We start from the raw sequence: 16,452 nt of genomic DNA, 5'->3' as shown, positions 1-16,452 counted from the left end.
GCTGATCTTGTTTTGTGTCCTTTGTTCAATATTTGGAATAGTTTTCCACAATTACAACTGGCTGTTTCCTTTTGGGGCAGGGGAAAGAAAGGGGAAACCTACAAACACAGTGTAGGTTTTATGGTTTCTGCTTCGTAGCGAGAGTAAAGCTGTGCATCGTTTAAACTTTGGAGATGCAATGTACTCCTGCAGGCCAGGCTTTTCTTCCTGCCCGTGTGCCTGCCAGATGGAAACTTGTACAACTTGAGCAGTTTGTGTAGCTGACATGTGGAGGAAGAGGTCCTTACCTTTTCTATGGAAGATTCCTCCAGTTTTGGTTGTGCACAATCAGAAATGCAGCTTGCTGCTTTACAGCCATAACAAGACAGACTCATTTTTCAATCTTATGATGACTGTATCTTTGCTGACAGAGGAAAATCATTTTAGAATTTCCACCCCCTATTTAAGTTTATAAAATAATCACAAGTTTATTTTGTGGGGGTGGGGTTATGAAATTTGTTTTACATTTTAATCTTAATGGTAAAAAGTCACCTCCTGGAAAGTTTAATCAAACCACAGAGCAGAAGCACCAGTTTCTGGTGGTTGTGTTTTTTTAGGCTACTCAGCCAGAAGCCTAAAACGAACTTCTTAAACTATATGGCAAAGATGGAAAGCTACAGCTGGTATCAGCAACTAACATTTTCAAAATGTTCCTCATTTAAAATGTGCCTTTAACTGAAAATCTAGCCCTTACGGTACGAATGGTGAACCTGTGACCCTCCAGATGCTATGGACAACAGCTTCCCTTTGGCTTCAGCCAACATAGCCAGTGGTGGAGGATGATGGGAGTTATAGTCCAGCACCATCTAAAGAGCCACAAGTTCCCCATCCCTGCCTTATGCTAACCTACTGAAAAGTGCTTATTACTTCATCTTAGGACAGCATAGCAATACTGCTAAATGGAGCTAGTTTCAAAAACAGGGAAATTTTTGAAATGACCAATTCTTCCTCCTCTTCCAAAATCTATTTCTTAAACTCTGTTTCAGATTGATATTTTGCACACACCCCTACGTGCTTACGTACTTAATTTGTTCCCGAGGTCTGTTCTTAACCTGAAACTGTTCTTAACCTGAAGCACCACTTTAGCTAATGGGGCCTCCCACTGCTGCCGTGCCGCTGTGGCACGATTTCTGTTCCCATCCTGAAGCGAAGTTCTTAACCCGAGGTAATTTTTCTGGGTTAGCGGAGTCTGTAACCTGACGCATATGTAACCCGAGGTACCACTGTATTTGCAATGGGAACTCCTGCATGTGCCACTGTCTACTCTCACCCAATAGATTTCCTACTGTGCCCATGCATCTAGAGGGCTTCATTTCTGGAGAAAGCTGCACGTGCATCTTAGAGCTCTGCCACTGCAGCAGCCCCTTAGTCTGTGTTCCTCACTACCAACCCTTTATCAAAGTGCCCTGTAATATCTGCCAGCCCCCTTTTCCTACGCTATATTTGTGTTGCTTTTCTGGAAGAATTTGACCCATATGTTTGCTTTTGATATTCCTTTTCATGTTGGGATTTTTCTTTTTAGTAAACATTAAAGCTCTTCCTGGAGAATGTTAAAGGAAGCATATACTTTTGACAAGATACCACTGGTTTGGATCCCTTACTTACATATATCTCCCAGTTATTCATGTGCCCAATGCTGATGACAAGTATCCATTCTAAGATGCTGAGAAAAGTACACTGTGAAATTAAAAATTGGGCTTAACGTTTCTTACAATAATGCAAACCAATTAAATAGTCATTCTTGTGTGGTTTGACTGGGGGTCTTAAACAGCATTGAATCTGAGGAAGGATGGCTGAAGAATAAACAATGAAATCAAAGTATTTACACCTGCTGGCTAACCACAAACACTAAAGAAAGGTTTATTTTCAAACAAGTTGCAATATATAAAATGTGAGGAATCCTACTCAAAAATTAGTTTTAAACAAATCTACAGTACATATCTTCAGCAGCTGGAAGCAAAGAGATTCCAGTGTTTTTCTGTATCTTCTCTCATCAACAGAATGTGTAGCCTTTGCATCTGGCCACTAATCAGCATTCAATGTGAGGCAAACTCCTTGAAGTACCCAGTGAGAAATATGTCTTGTGGTATAAAGATCAGCTTCAAAGACCAAGCCAACGCCCATCGCGTTCCTCCGCATAGATGTTGTGTACACTGGAGTCCGGAAGGTGTTCTAGAGACAAACAAAGTCGAAAGTATTACTATACACACATACACACATTGTATTTGCTCTGGTTGCTAAGGGCATATGATAAAGATTGCTGACCACTAGGCAAAACTGATTCTGTGCTCTGCAGAGCAGTACACTTAAGTATATGAGAGGGCACTGAGTGACTGCTTTCATAATTACAAGGTAGGGGGAAATGAAAGGGCCTTTTCGGCGGTAGCGCTCTCCCTGTGGAATGCCCTCCCATCAGATGTCAAGGAGATTAAGAACTATACAACTTCTAGAAGACATCTGAAGGCAGCCCTGTATCAGGAGGGTTTTAATGTTTGATGTTTTTATTTTTGCTGGAAGCTGCCCAGAGTGGCTGGGGAAACCTAGACAGATGGGCAGGGCATAAATAAATTATTATTATTATTATTATTATTTACAAGGGAACTTGGGGGGGAATATAATAGAAGCTTGTCTTTAATTTTCCTAGTACGCTTAGTAATGTTGAAATGCAGACTGCAATGCAAGGGCGGCCATATTCCAGTTAATTGAATTTCCTAACAGGGTGGGGTTGAGAGAGGGAAAGCACTGCAAAATCTGCCCTTCGAATCCTGTCTAAAATGGTGTGGCAGCCAGCATTAGTATGGAAACAAAAGACGAAGTCTGTGTAGGAGGGAAGCTTCTCTGAACCAGCTCATCCCAAGTAGTTTGCAGTTTAAATAAAGCTTTAAGAGCTCCTCTTGGCAGCTTGTACCTGTAGCTTGAGACGATGAGCCTCGATGGGGATTATCTTCAGAATAGGTAAGTCAACCACCAGCACTTTGGGCTTACTCTTGATGAGGCAGCTATTTTCAAGGTCCCAGTCAGCTCCTTCCAGGTACAGGCCAGAAACAAAGCATCCTGGTGAAGACCAGAAAGACATTGTTCAATGCTCCATGTTTTGAGACTTCAAATAGATGATCTAATAAAGCCCTAGGTGTTTAACCATTAAGGAACTTTTGTTACAAGACTTCTATGGAGAAGAGGTGTGTCAGTTTCTTCCTTTGAACAAAGAACCATGAAAAGCAGCAAGCAATCCTTAACCTGCACGCTCAACTTATTAATATACCAACAGTCCATTTCCAAGTTCCAACCAAGACAGCTCTGGGGAAAGCCCTACCCTGCCCAGGACGCTCTGTGACTTCATCCGCAGTCCTGTACTTGGTCACTTGAGTATACAAGGTGGAGCGGTCCAGAGGCCAGCCGTTCTTCCTGCAGGTTGCTTGAACAAGTGCAGTGAGGTACGACTCGGGGATATGCAGTCCCGACAACCACATGACGCTTGGTTCGCTCTCCTCAATCTGAAAGCAGAAACGTATGCTAACTGAATCTTTCCCAAGGTGAATTACCATGGCTACAATCCAGCGCAGCTCCTGAGTTCAGTGGCTTTAAGGGCATCTAGCCTGGGCTTGGATTGTGGCCTTAGTGTCCCACACAGACAGGAAATAATGCACAAGGGGATTACCAAAAGCTGCCTTGCACACCAGATCAGACTTGGTCTCCTGTGACTGGCAGCATCTGCCCGGGGTCTCGAGCAGAGAAGGATCTTTCCTATTGGCTGCTGCCTGGTCCATCTGGAAATTCCAGGGGCTGAAGCTGGGGTGGTCTGCAAGCAAAGCATCGGCTCTGCCACTGAGCTATAATCCCCCCCCCCATTAAAGGACATTTTGAACTTTCACTTACCCACGATGTGTACTGGAGAAACCTATTCTTAAAATAAATCATCCAGTTGCCGAGTGTCTTCAGGGTATCTGGCGCCAGCTTCCTCCATATGCTTGGGATTTGCCCATTAAAGAGAGCACGGGCCACCTCATCCAATTCATTGCTCATTCCAACCTCCCCAGCCAAGGCCTGGTGAGAGAATTGCCAGAGAATCCTGGTTACATATCGCTATCCAAGGGGTGGGGACAATTTTTTTAAAAATCTAAACAGCTTTGCTTACTCTTTGCAGTTCCGCCAGTGACCTTGTCATGCGAATTATGAGCTTATTAAAGCGCTCCAGTTCCTGTAGCAACACCACTGTCGTCGGTGAAATTTCCAGTCCGAAACCCTTTCTTATCTGATCAATGTCAAAGACCTGGGGCATTTTGTTTTCTATGTCCTTAGCAACCTGGCCAATATATTCATCTCGACTTATCCCTGTACCAGATTCACCTAAAATTTATTAAGTTGAGAGTTATTAGAATTATCTGCACTGGCCACCAGTCTGCATGAGGACTGTGGCACAGTTATTGACTAACAGGCTTTTATTAATGAACAGTTTCTTAGTGCCCAATTTTATTCACCTGTAGATGCTCACAAATACAGCTAACTGATGAATCACCCTACAACTTCCTTTAATCATTTTAGTGTCCATGTAAACAGGCGGTCATCTCACAAATCTACATTTCCTAGAACTCCAGGTTGTGGGCTGGGGAGCCATGACAGAAAAATAGGTCTAAACAGATCTAAAATCATCTGACATTTGTAGTGAACCTGACTCCTGTGTTTTCACTAATCCAAACAGTTTTCCACTGGATTAGAATCTCCTCTGTAAACACATTTTGGAAATTGCAGAAGAATGAGTGTGTCCTTGTGGATGAATGGAAATGTTACTGAGCTATACAGTGTACCTCGGGTTACAGACGCTTCAGGTTACATACGCTTCAGGTTACAGACGCCGCTATCCAGAAATAGTACCTCGGGTTAAGAACTTTGCTTCAGGATGAGAACAGAAATCGCATGGCAGCGGGAGGCCCCATTACCTAAAGTGGTACCTCAGGTTAAGAACAGTTTCAGGTTAAGAACGGACCTCCAGAACGAATTAAGTACGTAACCAGAGGTACCACTGTACATAACAAGCATCTGCAAAATTATGGGTAGATGATTTTGAGAATGGTTCTTTAGTAGCAGGCATCCCAAGTTAAATTCTGTCAGAAAACAAGGATAGCTATAGTTTAATGAATGGAGGATTATTCTTCCACCTAGCCCAGGATTGTGACTGGGAGCAGCTCTCTGTGGCCTCTCCCTTTCCCATCCATTGTTACTTGATCCTTTTAGCTGGATTGGACCTGGGACGATCTTCATACAAAGCAGGTGCTCATCACTGTCTCGGGTCCCTCCTCTCCATTTCCCTGATGTCCTCAATGGAGTTGAGGTCTAGTTCTAAATCTTCTGTTTCTTTCATCACTACACAGTTCTAACTGGGCAAGAGTCATACCTGTTTGAGGCTGCAGCTCCAAAAGATGTGACCACATGTCCCGAGCTGCCTGGGTATAGTATCCAATTTCAGCATTGGGGTGTAGGCCAAATACCTCTGGAGTGTTAGCAAGTGGAAGTGACTCTATTTCTTCTGTAAAATGGAGGTACAAAAGGGGGAATTGAAGGGGGTGGAATAATCAAAGATGTGGAAGTCAGGTTCACTTCTGCAAACTAAAGAACATTCATCCTCTAAAATTTGTGCATGATTTTGGCCTCCTGTGGTGCTTTTAACATATAGTATAACATTCTGATGTCACTGTTCTTTCATAGTTTAGTAGCCAATAAAGGAAAAAATAGGAGCAGGGACAAAAGATGGAAGAGATAGGGGTGCTAAAGGAGAACCTTAACAGAAAAAGGAGACCTTACAATGCTTCTGAAGCAGTGTGAAATTCAGGGTCATTCACCTGTACTCAGCCAGCAAATTTACTTACTTACTTATTTAATATACTGCCCTATAACTGGAGGTCTCAGGGCGGTTCACAGAACAAAATCAGAATATGAAACCACAAAATATATAATCAAAATAAAAACAACCCAATACCCTCTCCCCCCAAAAACCCACATTTTAAAAGGGCATAGGATGTCAATCAAATCAACTGAAGGCCTGGTTAAAAAGGAACATTCAGACAGGGAGCCACACTGCAGAGAAGGCCCGTTCTCGTGTTGCCACCCTCCAGACCTTTCGAGGAGGAGGCACACAAGAAGTGCCCCTCAGAATATGATCTAAGGGTCTGGGTAGGTTCATATGGAAAGAGGCAGTCCTTGAGGTATCATGGTCCTGAGCCATTTAAGGCTTTATAGGTCAAAGCCAGCACTTTGAATTGGGCCTTGAGGTTACCACAGCATAGACAATTGTAGTTAGGCTATCCCTGTCCAGATAGGGGCGTAGTTGGGCCACCAGCCAAAGCCAATGGAAGGCACTCTGGGCCACTGAGGCCACCTGAGCCGAGCAATAGCAAAGGATCCAGGAGTACCCCCAAGCTGTGAACCTGCTTCCTTCAAAGGAAGTGTAACCCCACCAAGAGCAGGCGACCTCCCACCCATCTGGTCTAGGGAACCACCCACTAACAGGGCCTCAGTCTTATGTGGATTGAGTTTCAGTTTGTTGGCTCTCATCCAGTCCATTACAGAGGCAAGACACTGGTCCAGCACTTCCACTGCCTCACCAGCAGATGCATACTGCTGACAATGTACTCCAAACCTCCAGATAACCCTACCCAGTGTTTTCATGTAGACATAGGGATAGGATTGAGTCCTGCACAACCTCACACTGAAGGTTCAACAAGGCTGAAAAGCATTCCCTCTGGGAATGACCATCCAAGTAGGACTGGAACCACTGCAAAGCAGTGCCACCCACCCCTAGTTCAGACAGCCGCTCCTGAAGGATACCATGGTCGATGGTATTGAAAGCCACTGAGAGGTTAACAGGGAATTAACAGGGACATGTTTCCCTTGTCTCTCTCTCTCTCTCTCTCTCTCTGTCATCATAAAGCTGTTTCTGTGCCCAAACCAGAGGTCAGCCAGGGCTTCGACAGGGGTGCCAGTCATATCAGCTGGAAAACCCTGCAAAGCTGTTTGGAATCCCACTGGATCCCTCAGCCTCTGAGGGTGGATCTTCCTAATAGCTCAGGCAGGGAGGCTGCTGGGCGGTAAACCAGCAGAATCCCTAATCTGTCCTGATTGCCCAATGCCCAGAACACACATTCTAGATTTGCCCCCAACTGGACAGAGAGTCCGGAGATAGAGAATCTATAGACCACAGCAACTCCCCCTCCCCAACCCTTGAGTCTGCCCTGATGCTGCCCTGAGTACCCAGGTGGGTACAGCTGGGTGAGACCAACTCCACCCTGTTGACGCACCCAGGTTTCAGTGATACATGCCAGATCAGCCTCCTCATCCATAATCAGATCATGGATGAGGGAGACTTTATTCTGGGCTGACTTGGCATTCAACAGCAGCAGTCACAGACCTGAGGGCTGGCCGATAGGACAACCACAATTCCCCAGGTTGGAGGAGGGGCTGGCTGGTATAATTATTCCTGCCCTGAATAACTATACCTACAACATGCAAAACATACAGGAGATCAAGGCTACTTAAGATGTGGCAGTAAAATAGATTTGGAAGCCAAGATGCAACAAAGCTTTGCTTACCAACATACTCATCCTTGGTAGTCCCTTCAGGGATTTTATAGTCAACATCCTCATCATGGAAAAAATGGAAGGGTTGGAAGGTGTCAAATATGAAATCCCCCAGATACTCATCCATGTAGGTGGTAAGGATGCGCCGATCAAAGCTGTCAATGGCCCGTCCACCATACATCACCTGGAGTTTGATGAGATGACTCTTTAGGCCATTATCAACAACTTGGGGGTTTCCCCATCAATTTGACCTGAATTTCCTTCCTCAAGTCATTCCTAGCAATAAACAGTAAACTTCCACAGGCTTTTGATACTCTCACTTTTCATTTCTTTAAGACTAGCTGTCATGGGTCAAAGGAAAACTCTAATGATAAGGTCATGCTTTACCTCTCAAAAGCCACAGAACCAGAAGTAAACACTTCATATTTGCTTCATATTTAAAATAGCATTAAAAAATAGTCTGATGCAGTCAGCCATGCACCTGTAACATGAGGTTCCCCTTTCTTATAATAATAGTTCCACCTGCTTTGCATATTGATTGCAAACTTTGGCACCTCCAGTTAAAAGGGCCCCATGCAGCAGGACTTTTTTTTGGGGGGGGGGTCTTCTGGAAAAGGCAACATGGTGCTCTCCAGTTCTGGACTTCAGCATGTTGCCTTCCCCTGAAATAGGCAATGCTGTGCTTGATGGGCTTGGTATAAGGCAGCTTTTTCCTGGCTCAGAGCAATTTGGCAACGACATGCTTGCTTACCTCTCCAATGAGATACTTGAGGCTCCCCCAAGGAATTCTGTCATCATTTTGCTGGAATGCTTTTGTCAAGTATGTGTTGAGGATCTCCATGCAAACCTAAGGGAGTTATTACAGTGGGCAGCATAAGGAGGTTACTGTTGCTGAGACATTTGTAGACACTGGCTTGCTTTAGTTTCAGACAATGCCACACTCAAAGCCAACAGTGCCTTCTTCCTCAAAACAAAACGGAAAAGCCCAACTGTCTATGAACAGCTGTTCCACCTGGCTGCCGCAGAGGGAGAGAAGAGACAGCAGGGCCTGCGCACACCAGTCAGGAATTGGAGTCATGCTCCTCAGGAGCCGCCCTGATCATCTGAGATATAAATCTAAAGAATCTTTTCTAAAATATAATGCTGCATCTATGTCGTATTCAATATAAACCTGACTTTTAAAGACTGAGACCTATCATGTAAACAAGAAAGCAAAGCTGGAAGCTATTGATTCTTTTACCATGGAAGATGCTGGCCTGCACAAGCTTCTTACCTGGAAGTCAGATTCATTGAAATCATAAGGCACATTCCAACCGATCTTCCCAAACTTCCTCCTCTCCTGAACCACGGCATGAAAAAATGCTAAGACATAGACCAAAGCCTTGAAAGCAGGATGTGGGCACTGATCAAGGGCTTCGTGAGAGATTTTGAAGTAGGTGGCTCTCATGTTCAGTTTCAACCCATTGGGTGGCTCTGTGACAACCTAATGCATTGGAGAAAATGAAGGTTTGCAGTGAGATTTGCCAGATAAATTGACACTGAGCTACTCCTCTTCCTGAGGGTGCTTTTAGTGGCTTCCTTGATCTGTGCAGCATGCGCACTGTGCCTGTATTCTCCATCCCCCAGTCCTTGCCCCAAATGTACAAATTCTGCAACCAAGAGAGTTTCAATTTAATTTATATACCTTTGGCCAATATGCAGAGAATTGTCTGACTGCAGGATTTGTTTGCTTTTCTGTTTCTTTAAAGCTGAATTCTTGAGCTCTCCATGCCACTTCTTCCTAGATATGAAATTATATCCACCCCTGAAGCAGGGCTACAACCCATATATGAAACTGCCTTATACTCGTCCTCTGCCTTGGGCCTTTATTAAGGGCAGGGAGGGCAAGGGTGGCAGCAGGGCAGGGCGGCACTGCTCACTTCGCCTCAAGCAGCAATACAGGCTGCACGGCCCCTGCATCTTAGCCAGTATTGTCCACGTGACTATCCAAAGCCTTAGGTTTTTCCAGACCCTGCTGCTTGAGATCCTTTTAACTAGAGATGTTGACGGAGGAGACCAGAATGTTCTACGTGCAAAGCATGGGCTTTGACACTGAGCTCTGGGCCCTCCAGAACTGACAGTATTTCCTGAAATCCTGTTGCCTCTGTTCTAGAGACTGGGAGGAAAATTTTCCCTAGTTAAAGTTACTTAAGTGTCACTCTGCTGCTCCAATATCTGCCTAGCAAAATGATTAGGTTTACATGAGGGATTTACCGGAGGAGAAACCAAGTCACTATTGAAATATCATTAGTGGAGCTTCACTGGCTTGTGATTTAAAAATAATCAGCTCAGCTTGCTTGTGATAAATGCCTCAGACTTAGGATAAAAGCAACCAGCTGCTTCCTATAAAATCATTTGCCCTACTGACATGGAGGAGCAGCTTGGCACAGACATCAGCCCAACATGTTCAAATATAGAAAAGTGTATCTGAAAATGGTGAGACAAAAACTGGTGACTCTACCATATTTCAAGCTGATTGGCCACCAAGTTCCAAGGCCTTCCCCTCAACACAGCAAGTAGGGTTGCCATATTTCAAATAGTGAAAAGTTTTTGAGCTATTTTACAGGGAAATCTCCAAAAACGGCACTGCCTACATGGGCACGTCCGGGCTTCCCCTAACATTTTACCAATTTCCACCCAGACACTGCTTCTGACTGCAGTATTCCAGATATGTCTGGGAAATTCCAGACGTACAGCAACCCTATGGAAAGGCAAATAAAATATTGGGGCATGAACCCAAGAGTTTTCTTATCTCTGACTTTTTAGCATCTGATTTTAGATACATGAGGACAAAACCATATTCAGAGAAGCTCATCAAGCCCTCTTCCTGAAGTTACACCATATTATTGGTACCTTTAGTGATTTCTGGAGGATCCCAATTGGAAAGCCCTTTGTAGGGTCTGTTGTCAACCACAAGCGGAAATCTGGGTGTGGCTTCACAATCCTTTCTAGAGCCTTCTCCAGATCAATCAGCCACTTCACCAAGAGATGACAGTTCTGCAACATTAACCACTGTCCCCGGGCCACAGCATTCTCCAACAACTGTAGGGCAACCTGGAAAGGAGAGGACCTGAGTTAAGATGCAGGTTTAGTCTAGCCGGAACTGAATCCTTAACCAAAAGTGAGGACTTCATTCCACAGAGAGATCCATTCTGAAAAAGTCTGTCAGGAAGCTAGTTTACTCATTTTACAGACCTAAAAGAGATGTCAAACTGGGCTTTAAGTAAGCACATCTACCTGATCACTAAAACCCATACAGGAAGTGTGTTGATTCACAACAGAATGATAAAATTGTAAAGTTGGGAGGGGCCCAACTGTCACCTAGTCCAGCCCCTGCAATGTACAAGTGGCTCAGTCCACACAGAAGACGCTCATGCAACTCTCTGGCCTTGCTTCCAGCTTTTCAAATTTGTGCTTGAGCACTAAGCAGGTAGCACAAGAAGACTGAGAATGTGCAAGACAACAGGAGGGAAGAGACAAGGCGCTGGCTTCTGAATCCCTCGCTCTGGATCAAGGCAAGGCCTCACTTGGCTGACCAGTTCTATTGATTTATTAAAGCAATGGTAGACTCTCTTTCCACATACATTATGCAATTGCTTGGGAAGAAGGGATAGATTTTTTTATTTTTTATTGGCAAGAACATTAAAATTCCTTTCCAAAGCACTGACTGGAGAGGAAGCACCTTGTTTTTGATCAGGTAGGACTGGTAGGGGCCTCCTCAGCATATGAAACTTAATTTGCATTAGCCCTGCCTCTAGAGCAAGTGGGAGGAGCTAACCAACTCCTACCCCACCAATGCAGTAAACATGCCTACATGCACCAAGGAGGGGAAGCCTGCTGACCTGAGGTTTCATATCAAACTTGCCTTCTCCTGCCCTTGTCCCATAGCCAGGAACTTGAGTCGGTTCCCTCCAAAACCTGTCCGATCTGCTAGTTTCATCAGGTCACTGGCAGGGTCAGAGCCAGGACTTAGAATGAAAACAATGGGTGAATTTGGGGTGCTCTGCTCAAAGATGGCTTCAAAGCTGATCACTGGAGGCTGAACATATCTGGGGAGGAAGAGAAAGGGAGCACAAGTGAATGATTCATGGGGAATGGGGACTTTATCTAGTTGTGATGATGACCCACTTTGTACAGTAAAATACTATTTTTTATAAAAGGAGGAAAAGAGAAGCACTTACTTCACACCCATGGTGACAGTAACATAATCAGTCACTGCGCGATAGACACGGTCCACTCGGAAGCAACGCAAAAGCAGCAATTTCTGGAAGTCACTGAGGCTGCTTCCATAGTGCATGGGATATGGGGTTTGTTCCAGAGCATCAATATCATACCACTGGTAAAAATGAGAGGTTAAGTCAGTATTCCATGAGCATTTGATTTTCCTACTTAAAGGAGGAGAAAATGACTAGGGGTTCTGAAAATCGCTCCATGGCCCCTACTACCCTTCCACAAAGGTCAGCTTGGGTGCAGCTGAATCTGGCCTGAAGGCAATACATCTTAGACCTGGTATTGACCGCTCAAAAGCCCGTCACAAGTAACAGACAGAGGCCCCACCCCCAACACTCCAGGTTGACCATTCAGTATGGAGAATCTTGCTCACAGCTTTCCACTCATCTGGATTATCCTCCAAATCAGATGCAAGAGATCCAAATTCTTCTGGGAATAGTTCAGAGACACGGATTACATCCTCCCAGCCTTGATCAGAAAGCCAGGCACAGGGCTTCTTTCGGGTACTCTTCTCCAAAGAAATATTGCCTTGAAACAGGACAGAAAAATGTGAGCACCACAATCCATGGATAAGGAGACAGGTTTTAGAAATTCACTCGTCTGAATGGCAAATATATTTCATTAATATGTTGAAGAATTGAATTGTTCACTTTCCTGCCATCATGTAAGAGAAAAGGCACCCGAAACTGAGAACCTCACATAGCTGGAAAGAGTACTCTCAATTATGTAGACTTACTGAAAGGGGCTTTACAATGTAGGCGGTCCTACAAAAGCTCATGGAACTGCACCTTTGTCAAGTCTCACCTCTGCATTAACAAAATCTACAAAAAGGTTTCCATCCTAATGGATAATAAGGACCAGAAATCCAAGCCAATAAATAAATAAAAAGACTGATGAAAAGTCAGGATAGACAATTGAGAAAAAGTCTGGCTAGACAACAAGACACTTTTGTATCCAGCAATACTGTATCTGCATTGAGTTCTGGGAAGTATTTGGCTACCTTTTAAAAAGAAATCCAGTTCTTCCTGAGGGACTCTGTGATCAGCTTGCTCAATCTTGATTGTCATGTTAAAGGAGAAGAGTAACTTGTGCTTCTCAAACAGGCCTGTGAATGAAACCCCAATAGCTTCCATTATTAAATGCAAGCCCAGATGTACTATGATTCTGATCCACAGAATGACAGCACACAGAAGGGTTGAACACAGGCATTCTGAATTCTGGGACTGAGGTAACTGATGCCTTAGAATCTTATTAGGAGACCCTTCCTCAGAAGATCAGTGAGCTGTGCTGAAAGATCACTTGCCCATCAGTTCACACTTGCCTCTGCAATGCACAACCAGAAAGAGCAGTGCTGGGTGAGTTTCACACCACACAGACTCTCTGCTGATGTAGAGACATGGTGAGGAAGTCTGACATTAAATGAGTGTACATGCTAAAACATACACCAGAGGGAATTCATGGTTGATGCCCAGGAATTCCTCAGCAGACGAAATGATATAGAAAAGGATTCTATGGAGATGGACCGTTTTGAAATCTGTAATTCTAAAGAGCTGCCAAGCACATTCTACCGAAGTGACTATGTGAGCAGGACTCCTGGTGTCTGTATAGCCCAATGTATCCAACCAGAGTAGATCCACTGAAATCATTGCACCCAAGTTGCAAACAATGGACCTACTCTGAACAGGACTAACATTTGATACAATCCCCTGCATGACTGTCAAAGAGAGGGATCCTGATTGGCCAATCATATATTGAGGCCCATGTAATGGAACCTTGCCAGGACAACTTTGCAGTTGCTTTGGCTGGCATTTCTCAAGCTATTGTCTACTTCTCCACAAAGTCCTTAGCCTTCACCCCTGGGGAATCCTTTTCTGTATCAGTTTGCTGATCTGATCACCCAACCCTGACACTATCTATTTTCAGGAAAAGCTTGATGATCACGCAAATTTTCCTGGGCACTTAGAAGGATTTTTATGCCATACCTCCCCAAGATCAGTCCACATTATTCAGGTGACAGTGCAGGGCCAAGGAATTTGCACTGCACCAGAGAAACCTGAAGGGAGGAGGAATGTAGTTAATGAAAATCAAATGTTATAGAATGGACACCATTTTGCACTGCACCGAAGACGTTTCCCATAATACTTTCTGCCTATAGGGAGGTTTCAGTCACACCAACCTGTGCAACCATAGTTGTATACATTAAACGTTAACGTGTCCATGATGTTCCGCAACCTCTTTGCAACAATGGTGTCAGGTATTGATTTCCGAAGAGAGAGACCAAAAACATCCAAGAAGGCAGTCAAGGAGTACTGGTACATTGTGTTGACAAGGGCCATCTCGGACAGCACAAAGAACAAGATGGCACCTCTCTTGGCAGCTGCACGGTAACCGTCTCGCAGTCTGTCAATATCTGTTGCTGTTTTTTCAGCCAGCTTGAGTTTCTCAGATACCTATTTTGCACAAAGAAGTAAGAATGTGAATCTGTTGCAAAGGCTGAATTGAACCCACTAGCATGAGGAAATCTAAACAATATTGGGGGCAGGGGGAATAAAATATTCTGACAAACAGTGTAAACTGCAGTTGATCATCGTAATGAGTAAACATTTAATCCATGTACTTGGCTTGAAAAAAGATCTGCACCGTACTTCAGACATGGTGCTAAAATAATGTTTATTGCATGCATATGTAGGGTAAATGAAACAAGTGAAGGTGTCCTAAATCCATTCCCCACACCTCAAATATTGTTCCCTAGACTATGTAGCCTTGTATGTGAGCTGCTTTATACAGAGCCAGCTTGTTGGTCCATCTAGTCCAGTAATGGCTTTCCAGGGTCTGAGATTATATCTTTTCCAACTCTTTAACTGCAGAGGCAAGAAATAGGACGATTGGTCTTACCTGAATAGTAGATTTATTAGGTGGACGGTGAAGTACAGTGGTGCCTCGCAAGACGAAAATAATCCGTTCCGCGAGTCTCTTCGTCTAGCGGTTTTTTCGTCTTGCGAAGCAACCCTATTAGCGGCTTAGCGGATTAGCGCTATTAGCGGTTTAGCAGCTGGCTATTAAAGGCTTAGCGGCTTAGTGGCTAAAAGGCTATTAGCGGCTTAGCAGCTTAGAAAAAGGGGGGGAGCGAAAAAAATCGCAAGACTCGCAAGACTTTTTCGTCTAGCGAAGCAAGCCAATAGGGAAATTCGTCTTGCGAAGTGCATCGAAAAACGGAAAACCCTTTCGTCTAGCGGGTTTTTCGTCTTGCGAGGCATTCGTCTTGCGGGGCACCACTGTATTCAGAATGGGCTGTTCCTCTTGCATGAGACTCAGGCAGGAGCAAAGAATTGTGGGAGGTAGACTGTTTCTCCTCAGTTTTTCAGACTGGCCAAGCAGCAGCATTGTGACAAAAATCTAAAACTAAATTAAACACAAAGCCTACCTCCCTGCAGCACCCAAGCCTTGCAGAGACTCTAAGGACACCATCAACATTTAGCGGGAGGAAATTGAGCCACTGAAGCAGACTGCTGATTCAAATATTATTGCAGGCAAAACGTGTTGCAATAGCCCTTTGTGCTGCTGAAGGAGACAGGGCAACTGACAGTTCTCCTTTGGAGTCGAAACTTATTTTCTTTCTTTCTTTCTTTCTTTCTTTCTTTCTTTCTTTCTCTTTCCAGAAGCAGCAATTCTTGAAGAAAAGCCAATGCCCTGAATAAAGGGTCACAAAGGCGCTGAGGGTAAGGTGCAGAGCAGCTGTTAGGGAAGCAGCATGCGGTCGTTGCAGGAGGCAATGCGCAATGCAAAAAAAGTTGAAGAAAAAAGCAACGGCCAGCAACAAGAAATAAAGATCAAAATTAATAAATTAATGGAAAAATAGAAGTAAAACACTGAACATAGAATAGGGAAAGATGTTTAGCAGGGGAACAAGTTTTTTTTGTTTTTGTTTTTTTTACCTCAGTGGAGGACACATAAAAGGACAGACACCAAACAGTAACAAAGACAGGAAAAATAGCTAACAAACAACTAAGGACAAGGAAGATTACTAAGTAACTAAGAATAATAGGCAACAAAAAGTGAGAGCAAAGAGAGCCCAACTGCTCCATCCTAGACAAGGGCGGGGTGGGGGGGACTGAGGAGAAACAGTCTACCTCTCACAATTCTTTGCTCCTGCCTGAGTCTCACTGTTATGTACTAAGCTTGGATCCTAGAACAATAGGCAAGTAGGATCCTAGAATGCAACAACTGATTGGCTTGCAGGAAAAGACCAATCAGGCTCCAGGAGGGAAGCAGAATCAGCCAATCAGACGGGACTCATTGTGTAAATAATGTATATAAAAGCCTGAGGTTTGGGGGGCAATTCAATCACTGTTTTATAAGCTGCAATAAAGAGAATGATCACTACAGGACTCCGAGTATATTTCACTGGCAACGAAGGTGGGATCCTGCTGAGCTGTCTGCCGTGCACTGCACACAGCCACCACAGGCAACACAGCATCGCACCGCGCATCCAGGCTACAGCTCCAGGACCCAAGGACTCAGACTGACGACAGAAAACAGCTTCATGCCGTTTGACCCATCCCTACCTGAACTG

General features: G+C 44.3%; 1 protein-coding gene across 2 annotated transcripts in view; it reads right to left on the bottom strand.

Annotated features, from left to right (window-relative positions):
* Window positions 1-1,875: 1,875 nt before the first annotated feature.
* The window catches only part of DNAH10 (dynein axonemal heavy chain 10), a 117,984-nt gene continuing 103,407 nt past the window's right edge, over window positions 1,876-16,452 (bottom strand). For both annotated transcript variants that reach the window (XM_080985597.1, XM_080985598.1), the window contains 15 exons: window positions 14,056-14,329; window positions 12,880-12,984; window positions 12,253-12,407; window positions 11,831-11,985; window positions 11,515-11,698; window positions 10,503-10,703; window positions 8,884-9,093; window positions 8,362-8,457; window positions 7,623-7,794; window positions 5,432-5,563; window positions 4,175-4,386; window positions 3,916-4,083; window positions 3,353-3,533; window positions 2,948-3,093; window positions 1,876-2,211 (listed from right to left, as the gene is read on the bottom strand). In XM_080985597.1, coding sequence (XP_080841723.1) covers window positions 2,065-2,211; window positions 2,948-3,093; window positions 3,353-3,533; window positions 3,916-4,083; window positions 4,175-4,386; window positions 5,432-5,563; window positions 7,623-7,794; window positions 8,362-8,457; window positions 8,884-9,093; window positions 10,503-10,703; window positions 11,515-11,698; window positions 11,831-11,985; window positions 12,253-12,407; window positions 12,880-12,984; window positions 14,056-14,329 — 2,538 coding nt within the window. In that variant the 3' untranslated portion in view covers window positions 1,876-2,064. The remainder of the gene's footprint in view (window positions 2,212-2,947; window positions 3,094-3,352; window positions 3,534-3,915; window positions 4,084-4,174; window positions 4,387-5,431; window positions 5,564-7,622; window positions 7,795-8,361; window positions 8,458-8,883; window positions 9,094-10,502; window positions 10,704-11,514; window positions 11,699-11,830; window positions 11,986-12,252; window positions 12,408-12,879; window positions 12,985-14,055; window positions 14,330-16,452) is intronic.

The sequence above is a fragment of the Podarcis pityusensis genome (genome assembly GCF_964106645.2).
Source record: "Podarcis pityusensis genome assembly, chromosome: 16".
In the NCBI taxonomy this organism is placed as follows: domain Eukaryota; kingdom Metazoa; phylum Chordata; class Lepidosauria; order Squamata; family Lacertidae; genus Podarcis; species Podarcis pityusensis.
The sequence above is the reverse complement of the archived record's forward strand: the minus strand, read 5'-3'. Positions and strand labels throughout refer to the sequence as shown.